The sequence below is a fragment of the Ambystoma mexicanum genome, chromosome 4q (genome assembly GCF_040938575.1).
Source record: "Ambystoma mexicanum isolate Mex_15411 chromosome 4q, UKY_AmexF1_1, whole genome shotgun sequence".
Classification (NCBI taxonomy): Eukaryota; Metazoa; Chordata; class Amphibia; order Caudata; family Ambystomatidae; genus Ambystoma; species Ambystoma mexicanum.
Genome location: NC_090928.1, coordinates 1,264,545,799 through 1,264,566,015, shown reverse-complemented (window position 1 = coordinate 1,264,566,015; position 20,217 = coordinate 1,264,545,799). Strand labels below are relative to the sequence as shown.

General features: G+C 47.1%; 1 protein-coding gene across 3 annotated transcripts in view; it reads left to right on the top strand.

The window, feature by feature from the left end:
• The window catches only part of TTBK1 (tau tubulin kinase 1), a 1,457,642-nt gene that overhangs the window by 728,723 nt on the left and 708,702 nt on the right, over window positions 1-20,217 (top strand). For all 3 annotated transcript variants that reach the window (XM_069608875.1, XM_069608874.1, XM_069608876.1), the window contains one exon: window positions 2,885-2,977. In XM_069608875.1, the coding sequence (XP_069464976.1) occupies window positions 2,885-2,977 (93 nt within the window). The remainder of the gene's footprint in view (window positions 1-2,884; window positions 2,978-20,217) is intronic.

Genomic DNA, 20,217 nt, shown 5'->3' with positions numbered 1-20,217 from the left:
CTCCTCCCCTTGATGCGCCGACTGGAAGTGTTTAGCTGCATCTGAGTGGTTTTGTGCATTTTAAATGGCCATGACTAGAGTAGATTGACTTAACTGTAATACAGCTTTTTGCAAAAAGGGGGCTGAGGAATTAGTGGATTGTTCTAGGGTGGTCGTCTCTGTCAGCTCTTCTAAGGATTTGTTATTGATCCAAAGGGCTACCATGTTTTTGACATGCTCACTCATTTCTAGGGGGTTTTCTCCCAGGTTTAATCTAATAGCCCTCAACTTCTGCCAGTACAAATTGCAGGTTTGCCCCACTCTTTTCAACAACCCTTCCTTGATGGATAGAAAGGTGGCTCCCTGCGCCAGATTAAGTAGTTTATTGGTGGTTTGTAGTTCACCTTTCACTAGAGGAGCCAAATAGCACCTTTTAAGGTTCTCTTCCCATCCTAGTTGTTCGGCTAGGCGTTTGAAATTGAAGAATAGATGTCCTAGGTCTTCACCTTCTAGATATGGTTGAAGTACCCACAGTGGTAATAAGGGTCTAGTTTGCAACTCTACCAATCTAGTTACATTTTCTTGGATTGTAGCTTCAGCCTGCATTTGATGTGCCACCAACTGGGTGATGACATTAGCTAGGTCGGCCATTTCTTCCGGGGGGGTTGGAGTCCCTTCTGTGTTTCTTCTGAATCAACAGGTCTCGAATCTCTCGGATAAGGTTTCAAAGTCGTCTGATTCTTCTGCTGGAGGAATTGACTTCGGGAGGTTGATCTCTAACCCTGATGGCCCCGCTATGGATGACAATTGGGTACCGAAAAAAAAGGTTCAGGAGCGGGGGCGTGGGGGGATTTAAAGCACTAGGTCTAATAAAGGCAAAGGCTGGCCGGACGTTTAGTATTATTTGATCCCACTGTTATATATTATAATGGGGGAGAGGAAGGGTGTCTAGTAATATTTGAGTTTTAAAGAACAGATCCTTTTGACCAGTCGGGATACATAGTTGAGAGAGCAAAAGCTCTTTTAGAGTGGATACGCGGTCAGAGTCAAGGAGCTCAATGATTCTATTTTCCCCTTCTGTAGGTACGACAATTATCAGCATGGGTTTCACTTTTTATTAGTTGAATCACATCCCACTCCTGGCCTGACACCATATGCAAAGAAGGCATGCTATCAAAGTAAGACAGATACAAGTGATCGTAGTTCAAGGGTGTTTATTGAACTTTATCAAGGGGTGAAAAAACGCCTATCTAAACCTAAATCTAAGATGGGAGCAAGTTACAACCATCAAATAATAATAATATAGTCCTAGTGGAGTATAGTCAAATAAAAGGTCCTATACTAAAAACAAATATTGCTACTCCTTACCGCTATGCTACAAATAGTGTGGGATAATGTTCATGAAAAGAAAGAAGTGTTCACAAAATGATAAATCAAGATGTTCAGGCCGTGGGCTTCCCTTCCCCACGTTTTTAGCACGGGAGAAGACCATAGCGGGGCCATCAGGGTTAGAGATCAACCTCCCGAAGTCAATTCCTCCAGCAGAAGAATCAGACGACTTTGAAACCTTATCCGAGCAAGAGTCGAGCAAAGCACACTCTTGGGCTTCTTCGGCACGAGGTTACATTTCCTTTTACTAATATCAGGGTCTTCTGTGCCCAAGTCTCTTACATTCAAAGTCTCTTGATTCAGAGGGCCTGATATATTAGAAACAATGAAAAAAGTTTGTTTCCAAATATTCAAGTCGGCGATACACTCTTCACCCTGGATCCCCCTCAGCTGATCCTTTTATACAATTAGATCCTTTTTATACAATTAGTCAAACCCCTCCCAACCCCCCCGGGGAAGGACCAATTACAATTGACAGGCATCCATCGGTCAGGTTCACGCTTGCCACATCACGCTCTGGGTATCCACTGATGTCAGTGCCCGCATGCCTGTGGAGTCGAGCATCCGGGGGGCCCTCCTGTCGCCTGTCACTGCCATCTGCCTGCTCCAATCCACACGCCGGCTCACCAATAGGATACGCTTGTGAGCAGGCACGTCACAGCCACAGCCCGGGCCGACACTTCTGTCACCCATTTCCCACTCCGCCTCACCTCCCGCAGCTGGCTAATCCACTTGCCGGATGCCTCCAGCATCTGCACCTCAATGCAGCACGGCCCCCACTTTCACCTAGTGAGTGGCGTCCTCCCTGCTTCCTTCGCTGATGCAACCCCGTTCAGGCCGCTGTTCCTGCTTCAAGATAGCGCTACCAGCCCTATTGGGAGCGAAGCACTGCAGGGTCCACAGGAGCCGGCTCTTGCGCTCCTCCTGAAAGCTGCAGCAAGGATCGAGTACCTCCGTACCTCCGTCACAGTGATTTTCCCTGTTTAGGCAGGATTAACAGGATATTTTCTAGGATTTGTAATGGGCGGCCCGGGAGCCTCAGCAAAACACATCTACATGAGTCGGCTGCTGGCCACGCCCGTCCTCCAGTCTTTAGGTAATCGGAATATAAAGGAAGATTAATCAACTGTATTAATAAAAGAATCAAGTATTCAGCCATCAAGAAGCTTGTGCTTCCTTAAGTCCTGGGGTTGGGAAATTCAGCTCAGTGCTTGCACCTAGGGTGTGTATTGTCTCCCTCAATATCTGCAGAAAGAAAAAAACAACAGTCTATGGTGCTTCTATATTTTGCTGCTATTAATCCTGTAATAGCAGTATACTTGGTCTAATCACTTTACAAATTACTCATGCATAAAACAAAATGTCCTTATTGGTGAAATGGGAGTTATGTCAAAGGTTGAGAAGGATGCATGCGTATGTAGTTGGTCCATGAGTGGGCTCATCCTACTGTCATTGTCTGTGTGCTTACCCATCAGTAGCTAATACCCGGTGCAATCTCCTTATTTCTTCTCTTCAGGAGATGGGGCGTCATGATGACCTGTGGTCTTTATTTTATATGCTGGTTGAGTTTGCGGTTGGGCAACTTCCCTGGCGCAAAATTAAGGACAAGGTAAGAAATGCAGTAGATTATACATACATTTATACTGTTCCTCCCTGCAGAGAGTAGTGTTTGGGTATGCTTACCCAGTGCTTGAGGCTACATGTACCATGGATACAAATCTAATGATAAAGAAAAGAGGATTTGCACTACTTCAGTGGTGCGTAGGCCATACTAGCATATAACCTGTGTTAATACGATAATCAAGTATGCTTTGTCTGTGTTTTGGGAATGGAGTTGTGTACCCTTAACCAGTCAAAGCTTCACTCATCACAGAAACACACTGGGTTCTGTCTTAACCCATGATCCAGCCGTGACACTAGCACTGCCATGAATAAGCCTCGGCTGGACTGCTTTACAGACTCCCACATAACATTCTAATTGTCACTGTGGTAATTGGGGTGGACTCTTAAATGTTGTCATTATTTGTGGGGCTGATGAGCCTTCTACCAGAGCTTTCTGATTACATATGGCACCTGGAATAATTTTGCTGTTTGCCACATTTACTAGTGCTTCCTATCAGTCAGACGGGTGAGTTGACCCTGCTCGTCACAGGTTGTTAAACTTTCCTGTGGTTTGTGTCATGATGTATCCATTCTCATGCTCCCTACACCTACAGTGACATTTTAATTCACACCATCTCTGTGCATAGATACCACACCTCTTTATTGAAACATGTCTTGTAACCCACAGGTTAAGAGTTTTGTTTTGCAAAATTATTTATTTACCAAACATCAGATGGCTGCCTTGCCATGCACATCAAATTTCAGGGTGAACACAGTTAAGAAATGAAGGTTTCAGATTTATATTCACTTGGATATTAATACTTGAATTTATAGACATATGCGCATGTGGCTGGTGTAAACAGAAGTTATGTCTCAGTACAGTTCCCAGGAAGGATGTCCCATATTTTAGGCTGGGATGACTATGTGGCCCAGGTGACACCACCTACTCCAGGACACCCCAGCCCATCAGCAACCTTGGGAAAAGGTTCTACGTCATTATTCCCTAGGAGACCCCAAGACCAGGAAAATCAGGACCTTGCCAGGGATGGAGACCCCAGGAGGAGGAATACCTGTGGCCAGGGTTATGAATCCTCAGGGGAGGGAGATAGGAAATACCTCAATTACCCCTTCACCACCAGTATAACTTCTGAACCCCATAACTCCTACAGTGAGTTAAGTTTTTCCCCGTCTACCAGTACTCTTCTTGACCGTTACTAAGGCTGAGAACAAGCCTTGTCCTATTGTCCCAAAAAGGTATGCATGCCATCAGACTACTCTTGGAAAGTAGCAGACACCAGATGAATGTGTTTCTTTCAAGCAACAACTCTACTTTTAAGATTTGGTGCAAGGAACTGCCTGTCAGATAAATGCTAGCACCAAAGCACCAACTTCCTGCAGGCAATAACTGCAGGAGCAAATGATTGGGGGTTTACAGCCACACACTCAGCAATGATTTGACTTAAGAAATGCTCTGAGAAAAAACACAGACCTCCCTGTGTGGGACCGCAAGTTTGTACAGGGAGCGGATGCAGCTGTGGAGGAGACAGTGAGTGACACATTGTTGGTTTACCCTCAGGCAAGGCGCCCAAGGTTAAAAGGAGTAACAGAGATTTGGCAAACAAGATGGTGGAGGTTTCCTTTGATGGTTTGGTTTGCGGTTTTGCAAATAGCCATGCAGATCACCCAGTTGCAGCTGCGGCAAAGGGTTCAAATTTGGAGAACCAACCGTGATCCTCTGAGCTCCGGCCAGTCCAGCTGAGCAGAGTTCAGTGTTTGCATGCCCTGGAGGAGGCCTTCATTGGTATAAAGACTTCAGTGTTTTACACTGAAATGAACGTGTTTGTAGAAGGAAGAAGGTGAGAATATGGAGAGGCAAGGAGATGTGACGAGGAATCCCGTATACAGTGAGTGTGTTTGTCACAGTGTGTCTTTCCTAGCACCCATTGGGGAGCACCACTGTCACTTTAAATTTACAAGCTGCAAGCTTTTCTGCAATCTGAACAATGGCTGTTTTCTTTTCACCCAGAGCTCTGCAGAGTAAACGCTATTTGAAAGCACACCCAAATACATGGTATCGATTTCCCTCTCTATAAAGGAAAATTAAACAAAAACAGACATCCCTGCAGAGGAACATAAAAAGCATGTGCAATGACATGGTATCAAATTCTCCCCTCTGCCAAGGGAAAGAACAAAAACACAGATACAGATGAAATGTATCGAGCATTGTGGTCTCTCCCTGAAAAGTGTTGTAGGAGATTAAATGTTACTATCTTTAGACCCCAAACCCTTGGTAAAGGGAATAAAGGTAACAGATACTTTCCCAGCTTTACATGAGGGTTTTCAGATAAGGAAAATACACACTGCACATACCAGTGCACACAGGGGAAACAGGCAGCCTCAGAGGAGGTCTCAGGGGAGGGTTATAAAAGCACACATGCAGCAGAGGTCAGTGAGAAATCCAAAATGGTGGCTGGCCCTTCTATAGCTTTAAGCCATCCCACTAAGAGAGCACCTGGCCAGAAGCACATGACCCAAGCGGGGTACAGCAGAACTCCCTGTACCAAGGAGAAATATATTCCCTTAATGCCCAGCCCAAGGGAGGAACAGACACCAGATAAAACACAGCCAGCCCGATCATCCTTTGAAAGTCACTGGAAGAACTACCAGCTGAAAGGTTGGAGTGCTAGAGAGATGCCAAGCAGGGAGACTTGGCTCCAAGAAGAGGTCAGTCCTGGGGCAGCATCTGGGGGAAGGCATATCCCAGGAGACCCCAAGTCAATGGTCTCTACAGCTGACGGTCAGTCCTGGCTAGCACCTGCAGGAAGGCAGATCATGGGAGACCCCAAGCCAAGACACTTGGTATCAAACTTCCACACCATACAAGAGCTGACAAGTGCGGAGCAGCAGAACTTGGAAAGCCTGTACCCGAGAGGGTCCATGTTAAAGTGCTGTGGCAAATTGCTGCATGGAGGTAGGATTGGAGAAATGTGGGAGTGTACCACCGTGGTGAGGGAGACAAGAGGTACCATTGGGTAAACAGAGAAGAATTTAGAACAGTGTTGAGTTGTGGAAGGGCAAAAGAGAGGGAAAGAGATTGCCTGACAGCAGATTGGGAAGGCTACCAACTTGGAGGAAGAGTCAACGGGTACCTTCTGACAAGTGAGTTAGAGGGCAGAACAAAAGTAATACCTTAGACTAAGATAGAAATCAGAGGAGATTGCATGGAAGCAGACTGAGAAGCATACTTAATGGGGGACTTAATGGATACCATCTGTTAGCTACAAGCGCAAACAGAACAGAGGTGAACCTTGAGTTTTACAGAAAGAGTGGAAAAGGTTGCTTGTGGGGGGAGAGAAGGGAGGAAAGAGGGAAGAGTGCCACCTTGGAGACAGAAGCAAGGGGTACCATGAGGAAAGCAGAAGGAGAGAACAGAGATGTGAGTAAAGTTACACTGGATATAGAAACCAGGGGAAAGCCCGCAGAAAACAATAGTCTAGGTAAGCAGCCAATAGGAAATGGATCACTAGTGAGAAGGACCAGTAAGTGGGATAGGTTTGGTGCTATGGGGAGATTAAGAGAGATCACTTGGCCACAAAAGGATCTCAGGACCAGGAAATTGTTTTTGGAAGAGCAAGGAGGAAGTGGAACACCTTGAGAGAGGGATAGCATCCTACTCTCAAGGAGGAATGGCTACAGGGATAGAGAGGTTCCTAAGGACCACATTTGTCCTTGGGAAAGCATCTCATTGAGAGGGGGTTCGAAACAGCAGGACTACGCCAGGCGAATAGGAAGGACAGACTGGAAACTGGAAAGAGAAAAAAGGCAGGCTTAGAGGCAACATAGAAGGGGTGGAAGGGAGTGCTTAGGAACAGGGCCCTGCTTCTCCATCAAACCTCACCAGGGCCAATGAGATCATGCAACACACAAGACCCTGAGACCAGGCAAAAGTGGACCTAGTGCGGCAAAGGTTTGGCAAGCCATCAAAATAACTCTCTGGCCAAGAGCTGTGAGACTGTGGCAGAGGACTATTGACAGGACAAGGAGAGAGCCGGACGAGAAAGCCACCCTCCTTAGAAATAATTTGTTATCATAGTTAGAAATATTTGTTGGACTTTTAGAACACCGGACATGGCTGTGAACAAACCCCTTTGGCATGAGACGGAAATGCCTATTCTTTTGAATATTTTGGTTAGGAACTCCTGTGGCCCAAATCCTGAATGTATTGATGGACATTTGAAGCATTAGTCAACCTTTTACTTTGAGTCACCTTATCTTGTCAATCTTAGTGTTTAGTTTGACTACCATTATCCTGACACTTGTAGTATTCAATTTATTTTAAAAACATCCTGACACTGTATACGATCTGCACTGGTTTACATAAACACTTAAAACCAGCAGTTGATTGCCAATCTTTATTTCAAAGGGATTGTGTCCTCCGACGTATTCCTTATCTATGATATTTGTATCTCCAGCTTGCTGGCCTTGGAAAAAAAAATTCCCAGTAGAGGGCGCTGTGCGTCGACGTCCGTCGAGTAGGTGCTCCTCGACGGCCACCTGATCGACGCCGACGTCATCATGCCTATAAATGGCCACGCGCAGCGTCCGTTGCTCAGTTCCGTTTTTCCGCGCTTCGTGTGCCTCGGAATACCGTTGCTCAGTTCATCATTCGATATATATTCATATTTCCTCGAGAAAACCGACTCGTACTCGATGGCTTCCTCCTCCGACCCGACGACTCCTCGGTCCGGTTTCAAAAAATGCTGAGACTGTGGGAAGAAGGACCTGTTTGTCGTGTCTGGGAATCGAACACCAGTGTTCGGAGTGTGAGGAATGCCTATCCATGACGGCGAAAGCCTTGAAGGAGCGTAAGGGGAAGCTCGAGAGAGATAAGTCAATTTTAACTTCCTCGAAAGTTTCCGCGATAGAGTCGAGACATTCGTCTCCTCACCGTCGAAAGCATTTTCGGTCTAGGTCTCGAAGTGGCTCCCACCACTCGTCGAGGTCTAGACACTCAAAAAAAAGACGAAGAAGATCCCCTTTATCGTCGTCTTCTAGTTCCCCTGAAAGAGTAAATTGCCCCACAAAACACAGCTCTCAAGCTGAGTGGGAGGAATTCAGAAAAAAGATGCTAAGCGTCTTCGAGAAAGTGGCCTCGTCCCCCTCGAAGTCAGCTGAGGGTGATACCCCGGTTGAAAAGCCCAAAAAATCTAAACGCCGCGAGTCGAAGCACCCGGCGAAAGAGTCGACCCAAAAGCGCCATGAGCCATCGGGAAGTAAAGCATCTTCGACGCCATCGTCGAAAGCCCCTTCGAAGCATAGATCGGCACCATCGACGCCGCTATCGAAGGGTTCTTCGACGCATCCATCAATCGAGTCGACGCCGATAAAAGAAAGACCCACGGCTACTCCACAGCCAATGGTTACACCAAGAGCCTCCGACACGACGTCGAGAACGTCGTCGACATCCTCGAGCAGGATTCCAATCCTCTCGAGCTCTTCGAGGCCTCTTCCAGTTTTCTCGACGCCTTTGTCGGCGCCTTCGAGGATTTTTACATTGGCGTCGACGACATCGACCTTTTCAAGGCCACTGATGATGGCTCCTTCTGCCTTAGAGATGGGTTTTATACCATTTCACAGACCAGAGCATCCCCCCTTAACTTCAATTTTTGAAGAAAGGGAAGATTCTGATGAAGAAAGGCCTTTTGGGCTGCAGAGGACCACATTACCTGAACCAGAGACTTTTGCCTCTGAGGAAAGAAGGTTGAAAGACCTTCAGGATGCATTACAGGAAGCAAGTGGCCTAGACACTTCCCCAGAAGTGGAATTTGTCAAACCAGACCCAGGGGAACATGCTGATACCACTTATAGAACCCTAATGTCAAGAATTATGGAGTTCATGGGTTGGTCTGCGCCTTCACCTGCTTTTATGATATGATATGATATGATATGGCATTTGTAACGCGCCTATACACAGGTGTTTCAACAGGATGACCTCACAGATATTCTGGATAAAGGTCCACAGGAGGATCCTGTGGTTCCCTTTCATTCTGCTTTACAAAGAAAGATTTTAACTAACTGGGAAACTCCTGAAGTTGTCCCTGCGGTTAACAAGAAGTTGTCAGCGAAATATAGGGTATCTGTTGCTGACCCTGAATACCTATCTAAGCACCCTATTCCAGAGAGTCTTGTGGTCCAGGCTGCAAATTCATCAGGCAGTACTTCTGCTTACCCCACTGCTCCTCAGGATAGGGATGATAAAAAATATGATGCCATGGCTAAGAAAGTCTTCTCAGCCTGTAGCATGGCTTTAAAATCTATTAATGAAACTTGTACGCTCGCTAGGTTTAGCCACACTCTTTGGGAGTGTGCTTCATCGGCGGCTGACTGCATACCGGAAGGAGAAGAAAGGGACGCATTTTTAAATATCATCAGAGATGGTTCAGATGCAATGTGTGAGTCCCTTCAACCTGGCATTGATTCTGCTGACAGTATCAGCAGGGCCATGGCGGCAAGTACCACAATCCGCAGGCATGCGTGGTTGAGAAAGTCCGGCTTTGCTTCTGACGTACAGGCCAGACTTTTAAATATGCCCTTTGACGGTTCTTCCCTATTTGGTAAAAAGGCGGATGACAGTTTGGAAAAACTACAAACATCTAAAGCAGCAGCTAAGTCACTAGGAGCTGCAATCCGACAAACACATTTTCGTCCCTCAGGACCCTCTTGAAGAGGAAGGTCCTTTCGCTATTATTCCTCATATGGAAGAGGCAGAGGACGGCCGACTCAAAGAGGCCAAGGAAAATTTACCCGTGGTGGATGGGGTAAAGGAAAGAAAGCCTCATCAGCAGGAGCAGGAGCCGCTTTACCTTCGGCAACTGCATCAGCCGCTCCCAAACCACTCTGAGGTCTCCCATCACAAGACACCTGTAGGGGGCAGGTTAACTCACCATCTGACGGAATGGCAGGCTATTACGTCAGATGCTTGGGCATTGGAGACAGTTGCCCAAGGTTACTGCCTGCCTATTCTACGCATCCCTCAGAGACATCCACCGGGGAACAGCTCTCTGAAAGTGCCGGATCCGCTCCTCTTGCAGGAAGTTGTAGACTACTGCTAGAGAAAGGTGCCATAGAACCGGTACCTGTAGCGGACAGGAACAAGGGCTGGTACTCCCCCTACTTTCTCATACCAAAGAAAGACGGAGGACTGAGACCCATCCTGGACTTACGAGAATTGAACAAGTTCCTCAGGAAGGACAAGTTCAAGATGGTAACTCTCTCTCAGATCCTTCAGGCCCTCCAGCTTCAGGACTGGTTGGTATCTCTGGACCTTCAGGATGCTTATTTCCATGTGCCTATCCATCCCAAGCACAGGAAGTACCTGAGGTTCGCAATTGGCAATTCTCATTATCAATTTCGAGTTCTGCCATTTGGGCTGACCTCCGCCCCGAGGGTCTTCACCAAGCTAATGTCGGTTGTGGCTGCAAGTCTAAGGAGGGAAGGGATTCACGTCTACCCCTACCTGGACGATTGGTTGATCAGAGCAGTTTCTTCGGAACAAGCTCGGATCCAACTAGATTATGTCTGCCACTCCCTTCACAGGCTGGGCTTCTCCCTCAATTTAAAGAAGTCACAGATGATACCATCACAGAGACTCCAGTTCATTGGAGCAGTCCTGGACACCGCCCTGGGAAAAGCCTCGCCACCAGAGGTGAGGGCTCAAGATATTCTGCAGATGGTCACCAGGTTTCAAAATGCCCAACGTCTCCCAGCCTACGACTTTTTGAGGTTGCTAGGCCTCATGGCATCCTGCATATTCCTTGTGCCAGAGGCTCGCCTGAGAAAGAGATCCCTTCAGTGGGCACTGAGGACTCAGTGGTCACAATTCTCAGGGAGGATGACAGATCTTCTCCGGATTCCGGACAAGGTAGCCCACGACCTTCAATGGTGGGCCTCTCCAGAGAACATCTTGAAAGGAGAACTGTTTTGGCAACCATGGCCGGAGATAACAGTAGTCACAGACGCCTCACTCACGGGGTGGGGAGCCCATGCCAACGACTTGACCATCAGCGGTCGTTGGTCTCCATCGGAGTCCAGACTACACATCAACCTGTTGGAGCTGAGAGCCATCAGACTGGCACTGAAGGCTTTTCTGCCGTCTGTACGGGGGAGAAACGTCCTGATAATGACGGACAATACAGTGGCCATGCACTACCTCAACAAAAGAGGAGGCATAGGGTCTCTGCCACTGTGCAGAGAGGCGATGCAGCTCTGGTTTTGGGCAATTCAGGAAGGAATCTCTCTATCGGCAATTCACCTAGCCGGAGAGAAGAACTTGACAGCGGACGCTCTGAGCAGGCAGAACACAGTCTCCCACGAATGGGAGATAGCTCAGGAAGTCCTTCAAGAGATCTTCGCCCTTTGGGGAACCCCTCAAGTGGATCTGTTCGCCACCAGTATCAACAGGAAGTGCGACAGATTTTGCTCAAGGGAATTTCCCCCGAGAGGAGCTCTAGGAGACGCGTTTGTAGTGGACTGGGAGTTCCCACTTCTGTACCCGTTTCCTCCGGTCCCTGTCATTCCTCAAATGATCAGGAGGTTGAGAAGGTTTCGGAAGACCATGATCCTAATTGCCCCGGATTGGGCCAGGAGAACGTGGTACCCGGACCTTCTGGACATGTCCATCTGTCCTCCAATTCGTCTACCGTACAGAGAGGATCTTCTCTCGCAGAAGGGAGGTCAGGTTCTCCATCCAGCCATCAAGACCCTCAACCTTCACGCTTGGTATCTGAAAGGTTGAGGTGCAAGGATTGGGACCTTCCAGATGACGTCATGGAGGTGTTGCTTTCGGCCAGAAGACCAGCAACTAAGACTCTATACCGCTGCCGTTGGAATAAATTTTGCAGCTGGTGCAGAGAAAAGAATATCGAACCCTTTTCATGTGGTACACCTGCGGTGTTATCCTTCTTACTTTATTTGGCAAATTCGGGCCTTCAAATTGGCACTATTAAGGGCTATCTCGCATCGCAGCGCTATCGATCTTTAAGCGCAATGCAGAGGAGCCATCGTATTTCAAAATTCCATTGGTAATACAATACCTGAAAGGTCTAACTAATGTTTACCCTCCAAGACCATTCCAAGTTCCCTTATGGGACTTAAATCTAGTTTTAAACTTCCTAAAGGGTGCTCCTTTTGAACCACTCCACTCTTGTTCATTGACGTTTCTCACCCTCAAAACTGTTTTATTGGTAGCATTAACATCTGCTAGAAGGGTTAGCGAGATACAAGCCCTGTCTTGTAAACCACCTCATACAACTTTTCACAAGGGCAAAGTAGTGCTACAGGTGAAGCCTAACTTCCTCCCAAAGGTAGTTTCGGAATTTCACATTACTCAGAAGATTACTCTACCTTCATTCTATCCTACTCTCCATCCGGGGAAAGAGGAAGAGAGACTACACAGGCTGGACCCTAAGCGAGCCTTGAGTTTTTATATCAGTAGACTTGCTAAAATTAGACAAGCAGACCAACTCTTTGTAGGTTACGCAGGACATAAGTTAGGATTACCAATAACCAAACAAACCATCTCCAGATGGATTATTTTAGCCATTCTGGAATGCTACAAACTGGCAGGGAAAGAGCCTCCTCAAAATCTAAGGGTTCATTCGACCAGGGGTATCGCAGCATCCTCAGCTCTTCAAAGAGGGGTACCAATTAGAGACATATGTGCGGCTGCCACATGGTCGTCCGCACATACCTTTACCAAATGTTATAGCCTGGATTCCTCCTCTAGTCAAGAGACTAGATTTGGCAAAGCTGTGTTACACTCTGTTCATTAATATGGCATCTCTTACTCCCGCCTCCAATCACATACCACTGCTATGGGAGTCTATCATAGATAAGGATACGTCGGAGGACACAATCCCTTCGAAGAACAAGTTACTTCTTACCTTGTAACGTTCTTTCGATGGGATGTTCTTCCGACGTATTCCTTATCGCCCCTCCCATCCATCCCCGCAGTAACATTTCCCTTGTGGTTGCAGCTTACGCTCCTTCAAGGGTAGTAACCATTCATACAATAACTACTTTATTCTACAAAACGGAACCGAGCAACGGGCGCTGCGCGTGGCCATTTATAGGCATGATGACGTCAGCGTCGATACGGTGGCCGTCGAGGAGCACCTACTCGACGGACGTCGACGCACAGCGCCCTCTACTGGGAAACATTTTTGCTGTGGCCAGCAAGCTGGAGATACAAATATCATAGATAAGGAATACGTCGGAGGAACATCCCATCGAAAGAACGTTACAAGGTAAGAAGTAACTTGTTCTTTGAATGGCTAGGTCCTCCCACGTATGCCCCATCTTTTGATAATCTCCTTCCAGCTTCAGCTGCTTTGGAAGAATAATTTTTGCTAGAAGGAAACAGTGCCGTTTTGTCGTTCTTCAACTGTTTCTTCTATAAAATGTAGACTCCTAAGACAGGATTCCATAAATGCATGGATTGTTGGGTCAAGATGTCCATATCGCGTTTGTCTCTGGTGTCTCAGGCTCGAACACAGGATGGCAGATTTTGGTTCCAGATTGTGGTTCCTGTCAGTCGATGACAGGAAAGGCACTGAAGGAGAGGAATGGGAAATTTGCTGCGGGTAGGCACCTCCATAAGTCTCCTTTGACGACTCCATCGAAGAGAAGATCCTCTGACAAGAGAAGTTCAAGGGGAGAGTCTCCTCTGAGGAAGCGCTCCAAAAGCGTTTGCATTCTCGTAGCGGCTCCCATCACTCGTCTTCTTCGACCGTCTTGTAAAAGATCCAAAAAGAGGCGTCACAGGTACAGCTCAACGTCCTCAGATTCCTCTCCTGAGTGTAAAGTGGCCTGTCCAGGTAGGCCAGTCTCTTAGGCTGAGTGGGAGACTTTTCGTCTCCAGGTGCTAAAGCTATATGAGAAGGTAGTTCCAGCCCCTTCGAGAGAACCGAAAAGAGACCACTACCCCATCGCACCTTCAAAGGGCGATAAGGCATTTAAAAAGGTTTTAACTTGCGCGCCCTCGAGCCCGGATCATACACCTTCAACCCCTCAAGAGCGTTCAAAGCCTCGGGTTGAGGAGATGTCTACATCTCTTTCCTCTGCGACTCCGTCGACTTATTAAATTATAGGAATTTGATAAAAGGTACAAGCCCTTCCCTAAAAAAAATACTTCTTTAAGTCTCTCGCATGTGTTTTTGAAGAAGCAGCAGACTTCTGATCAAGATACACCACCATTTGGTCTTCAATATGGGACACCTAATGTTCCAGAGGCTCTGGTTTCTGAAGAATCCAGAATGGAAAACCTCTTTGATAACTTAAATAATGCAAGTGGTCTTGCCACCTCTGAGGTAGATTTTGCTACACCTGACCCTTCTGAACACGCTGAAGCTTCTTATAGGCAGTTGATAAATAGGGTCACAGAATAACTGGGATGGGGAGGCCTGCTACGGTGTACCAAAAGGATCAAATCTTACCTTTCCACTCTGCCTTGCTGTCATGAACCGCTGATTACGTCCATTCTGGACTTCCTGGTCAATGATGCACCGAGGTCTGAACTCCGTGTTCCTTCCAACATGGCCGTCTCTTTCGAAGCACTGCTTACCAGCCTTTGCGCGTTATGTTTCAACTTCCTAACTAAACAGCCACGCCCCTGCGGCTCTGCGCGTCTCAACGCTACTGCTTGGAGTAGTCAGACGTGTGTTGCCGGAGTCTGCTCGGCGCTTCCTTTCTAGTCCTTGTTCCCAATTCCCTGATTAAAGTTTCCTGTTCGTTCTCTATCCTTACCCTCCTACCTCCGTGCTTCCTTCCTGGATCCTTTCTGTACTCGGTCCTACAATACTCCCGTACCTCTGAGTCAGGACATTTCTCCCTTCCTGGTTCCCGATCCTGGATGTTTGAACGTTACCCAGCACAGGACATTACAAACCTCACACTGGAATCTGAAGACTCGCACACGGGCCTGGATAAATCCCGGACTGTGCGAAAGAAGGAAGTCACTTCCAAGAAGGTCGCAAGTAAAGAAAAACAGGTGAGAAGGGGAGAGACTTGTGACAGATTGAGACGCCTCAAACCTGATACAAAGGCAGATATGGAAGCCGCAGTTCAAGACCTCATGCGAGGTATGCAGGAATTAACCACTGAAGTCCAGAACTTTAAGAGAATGCTGCATTAAAGCAGTTAGTTTTATCTCGTGACTCTGCAGCCAAAGAAAGTGTCTTGGTGTCTTGGTGGGAGGAGTAGTGGACAAATACGATGGCTCATCAAAAACCCTCTGTTCCTTCCTTGATTCTTGTTTGGTACATTTTACCTTCAAACCATACTACTTTTTCACCCCAAGAGCTAAGGTGGGATTTATGATATCACATCTCACAGGCAATGCTTTAACCTGGGCAACCCCCTTAGTCAATGCGGGTGATGCACTACTGGATGATTACGATGGGTTTGTGGACGCCCTTAAGGCCATGTTTGATCGCCCAGAACTCGTGTATAGTGCACAAGAAAGACTGCTTGAATTCCAACAAGGGTCCCGGGATATGCTCACATATGTGACTCGTTTTAAACAACTAGCAAAAGAGGCCAATTGGTCCCAAGAAGCCAGCTTCACCCTCTTTCGAACAGATCTGAATGATGAGATAAAGGACGAATTAGCTAGGGTGGCTCGCCCAAGCTCCTTCCAAGCTCTCATGGACCTCTCCCTACAGATTGATTTCCGGATCCAGGAAAGAAAGGCAGAGAAAGGGAAGTCTAAGTCAACATCCCCAAAGGCAGTCACAGACCACCCCTACAAGAAAGAAGCCGTTGCATCACAGGCCTCAGATCCAGAACCCATGCAACTAGGCGCCTTCCGAGGACCAATTTCCCCCCAAGAAAGGATCTGTCTGATCAATACAGGGCTGTGCATGTATTGTGCCTCTGATAAACACCTTGTAAGAGAGTGTCTTATTGCGCCGCATCGGCGTTCGGGAAACGCCAGCTCCTGATCCCAAATGGAGCACAGTTTCGGGAGAAAGATATTTGCTCCTAAACAATTCTTTTCTTGAACTCCCTAGGACAGAACAATCTCATAATTTTACAGACATTTCTGTCACCTTCTAAAAAAGAACCCTACCCCATCCTGGCCTTAGTGGATTGCTGAGCCATGGGCATTTTCATAGATCATGATTGGGCCCTTAGCCAGCATATTCCCCCCAGAAACAAAGGAGGTAATGCAACCTGTTGAAGCCATTGATGGCAGACCCTTGTCTTCGGGACCCATAACTCATCAAACCAAGGAGATTCTTCTTTCGATAAACAACCATCAAGAAATGATTATATTTGACATCATAAAATCTGCCCACTATCCCATGGTTTTAGCCATGCCTTGGCTACAGAAGCACAATCCATACATCAATTGGGCAGCAGGCTCCTTGTTTCTTGGATCAGAACACTGCATGTCCCATTGCTTATCTCTTACCACCTTGTCAAGCCCCTCAGAAAATCTCGGTAACAGTCTCCAACATCATCTAGATTCCCCAGGTTTACCAAACATACTCCGATGTGTTTTCAACGGCCATTGTTCATTCTCTTCCACCTCACAGGCCTGAAGATTGTGCCATTGATACTGAACCTTCAGCAGTGATTCCCTTTGGAAGAATGTTCATTCTATCGGAGCCAGAAAAGAGGGCCCTCCGAGAATATCTGGACACCAACCTAACAAACGGAACTATTCGGCCTTCCAAGTCCCCAGCGGGAGCCTCTCTCTTCTTTATTCCTAAGAAAGATTCTAAGGAGCTAAGACCATGTTTGGATTACCGTGGCCTCAATCAATGCACCCTCAAGGACCGTTACCCATTACCTCTTATATCGGACATCCTGGAGGCAGTGAGGGGTGCAGTCATCTTCACTAAACTCGATCTCAGGGGTGCCTACCATCTCATTCGTATAAAAGAAGGCGATGAGTGGAAAACAGCCTTCAGACCTCCCTTTGGCCACTTTGAGTATCTGGTGATGCCCTTTGGACTTGCTAATGCCCACGCTGTATTCCAACGTTTCATGGATCGTGTTTTTTCTGACATGTTGTTCCTTTTCGTCATTGTATACCTAGACGACATATTGATTTACTCCAAGGAACCTCGTAAACACCCAGAACACGTCAAGGCAGTTCTACAGCGTTTACGTGAACATAAACTCCTGGCCAAACCTGAAAAATGTCTTTTCCATGTATCAACCGTTCACTACCTCAGATTTGTTCTTAGCCCAAAAGGCATCGGAATGGATTCTTCCAAGGTTGATTCCATCCTGTCTTGGCCTGTTCCTACCACTGTGAAACAACATCAATCCTTCCTGGGGCTAGCTAACCTTTACAGGAAATTCATACCCACGTTTTCTGACATTGTACACCCTATTGTTACACTTTTAAAGAAAGACACTCCGTTTCAGTGGTCCTCAGCTCAGGAGTCAGCATTTCAACGATTGAAATCGGAGTTCATTCGAGCCCCTATCCTAGCTCCACCTGATACAGACCGAGCCTTCCTAGTTGAAACTGATGCGTCAGACTACGCCATCGGAGCAGTATTGAAACAAGAACTTGATGACAAGATGGAACATCCCATTGCCTATCTCTCCCGTACTTTGACTCCCAGTGAAACTCATTATTCCGCCCTGGAGAAGGAGTTGCTAGCCATCCGACAAGCATTCACTGACTGGCGTCATCTCCTTCTGGGAGTCAAACACCCAGTACAAGTCCGTAATGACCATCGGAACTTACAGGTCTTACAATCCCTGGAATGCAGAAACAGCTGTCAGGCCCGCTGGGCCTTCTTTTTTGACCAATATCAATTCCACATCCACCATTTTCCTGGAGCACATAACCTCACAGCTGATGCCCTGTCCAGGCGTCCTGTTTATGTGCCCCTTGAGGACCGGGCTTTTCCCAAGATGTTTCCTAACACAGTGTTTGTTGCCCAAGCCATTACACTACTGGTGTTACACCGTGGTGACACTGGTCTCTTTGGCAGCGCCGCCGTGTGTACGGAGCGATACGATCCAATACATCCAAGATGGCCGCGGATGTCCGTGCCGTTGTTACAGACAACGGTATAGACGTTGCACGCTCCCCAGAGACACGGATGGCTGTTCACCTGATCACATATAGTGAAGGAAGTTCTGCTACCAGCCGCGTCGCTACTGCTGATTTCGACGCTCCATAAGTTCGCTGCTAGGTGATTCCTCGCTTACCTTGTGAATTTCTTGCTCTCCCTAACTGCTACCTATTGACTCTCTTCCATTTAGACTCTCCTCTCCTTTCTCATCTCGGCCACATTCCGGGTCGGGTTTTTCACTGACAAGTTATTGCTCCCAACATCCATTCAGGCTGTCATCACTTTCTGCTTTCCCATCCAAAGTAAGTTAGCGTGTTTTCCCAAGCACCCGTTCCCCGCATTACTTGTTTCCATTGGCTGCAGTTTAACCTTCTTTCTCTATAAGGGAGGGCTTATGTTACTGTTCTAGGACTACAATAGTGGAGACTGGTATCCCTGGCCACCTTACAGTTCTTTGTAACCTCAACATAATCCTACAGTAAGTTCCAGCCTTTTACCTCTCCTGAGTCTTTCAGCCTGTCCTTCACTTTTGAATACTTACCTGTCTGTTCTGCTCCTCCATTACAAGTTGTCAGCTACACCGAAGCCCTCTACTACCTCAAGACCTCTTCACCTGTGAGCGACATCGTCCAGGGTTTTCTTCCCCAGAGGGTTTCCCTAAGGGTTTTGCTCCTTCCCACACTGGTTCTGTATTGTTCTCGGTGTGGGGGGAGTAGAGCTGTCTTGGGGTACTTTCATTGCAGCATTTGTATCCTCCAAGAGAAATCGCTGTTAAATCAGGTTAGTGATACTTTCAAGATTGAATATAGTCAAAGAAGTTACCAGCTATCAGATAACAGATAACAGATAGCGACGCCAAAAAAAGAATTCAGAACTATACTTGTGCTTTCAGCCTTCCCATGGAGCAACAAATGCAGCAGCTTATGGCTGCGATGCAAGCCATGTCCCTCGAGGTACAGTCTCTTAAGCAAGATAATGCCCAACTTAAGCAACAGGTTGCTAGAGCTTTCTGTGAGTCACCTCCAGCCACTTTACAAACAGGCAAATTTGATGGTGATCCTCACAAGTTGAAGGAATTTCTGGATAGCTGTACTGTCCAGTTTACCTGCAAGTCTCGGTTTTTTCCCACTGATGAGGACAAGGTGGGGTTCTTAATATCCCATTTGGCCGGGCCTGCATTAGCCTGGGCTACCCCGTTGGTCACTTCCGGTAATGCCATTCTTGATTCTTATCCAGCCTTTACTAATAGTCTAAAGTCCATGTTTAGCCGACAAGAGGTCGCTGTTACCACTCAGGAAAAACTACTTGATTTGAGACAGGGCTCTAAAGACCTTATGTCCTACATCACTCAGTTTAAACAATTATCCGCCGAGACGGGTTGGCCGGATGATGGTCTTCTCACACTTTTTTCCGACGAGGACTGTCTGAAGATCTTAAGGATGAGATTGCCAAAGTTCCTCAGCCCGTCAACCTGGCAGACATGATTACTCTCACAATGCAGCTAGACTACCGTCTGCACGAACGCTCCCATGAGAAAAGGAAGTGAAAGAGTGTTCGGTCAATACAAGAATACCATCCCCCCGCTAACAAGCCCTCATCAGGGGAAGAACCGATGCAAATCGGATCGGTTCGAGCCCCCCTCTCTAGTATTGAGAGAGAAAGACGAAAGACCATTGGCCTATATATGTATTGTGGATCGTCTTCACACATTTTACGCGATTGTCCCATAGTTCCACCTCGCCGGACACCAATCTCGGTGCCGGGAAACGCCAGAGTCCTGCCATAGGGGGGAAAATGGCAGGATTACAGACACAGAGTTCCCCACACAGATTTGGATTATCTTTAGAACCACCTTCCGATAACCAGACAATGGTAGTTCTGTCCCTAACCATAGTGTTACCAGACGTCACATTAAGGGGCATACCAGCATTAGTTGATTGCGGGGCAGCAGGGAACTTTTTGGATGATCGATGGGCTGCAGATAGAGGGATCGCTAGAGAGACCAAATCTTTGGCTACATCTATTCAAGGGGTAGATGGTAATCCCTTAAGCTCTGGACCCATACGAGAACAGACTAGACCAGTCACCTGCATGATCGCTTCCCACAGAAAATCTATGGTGTTCGATCTGATCAAGACCGCCCATTTCC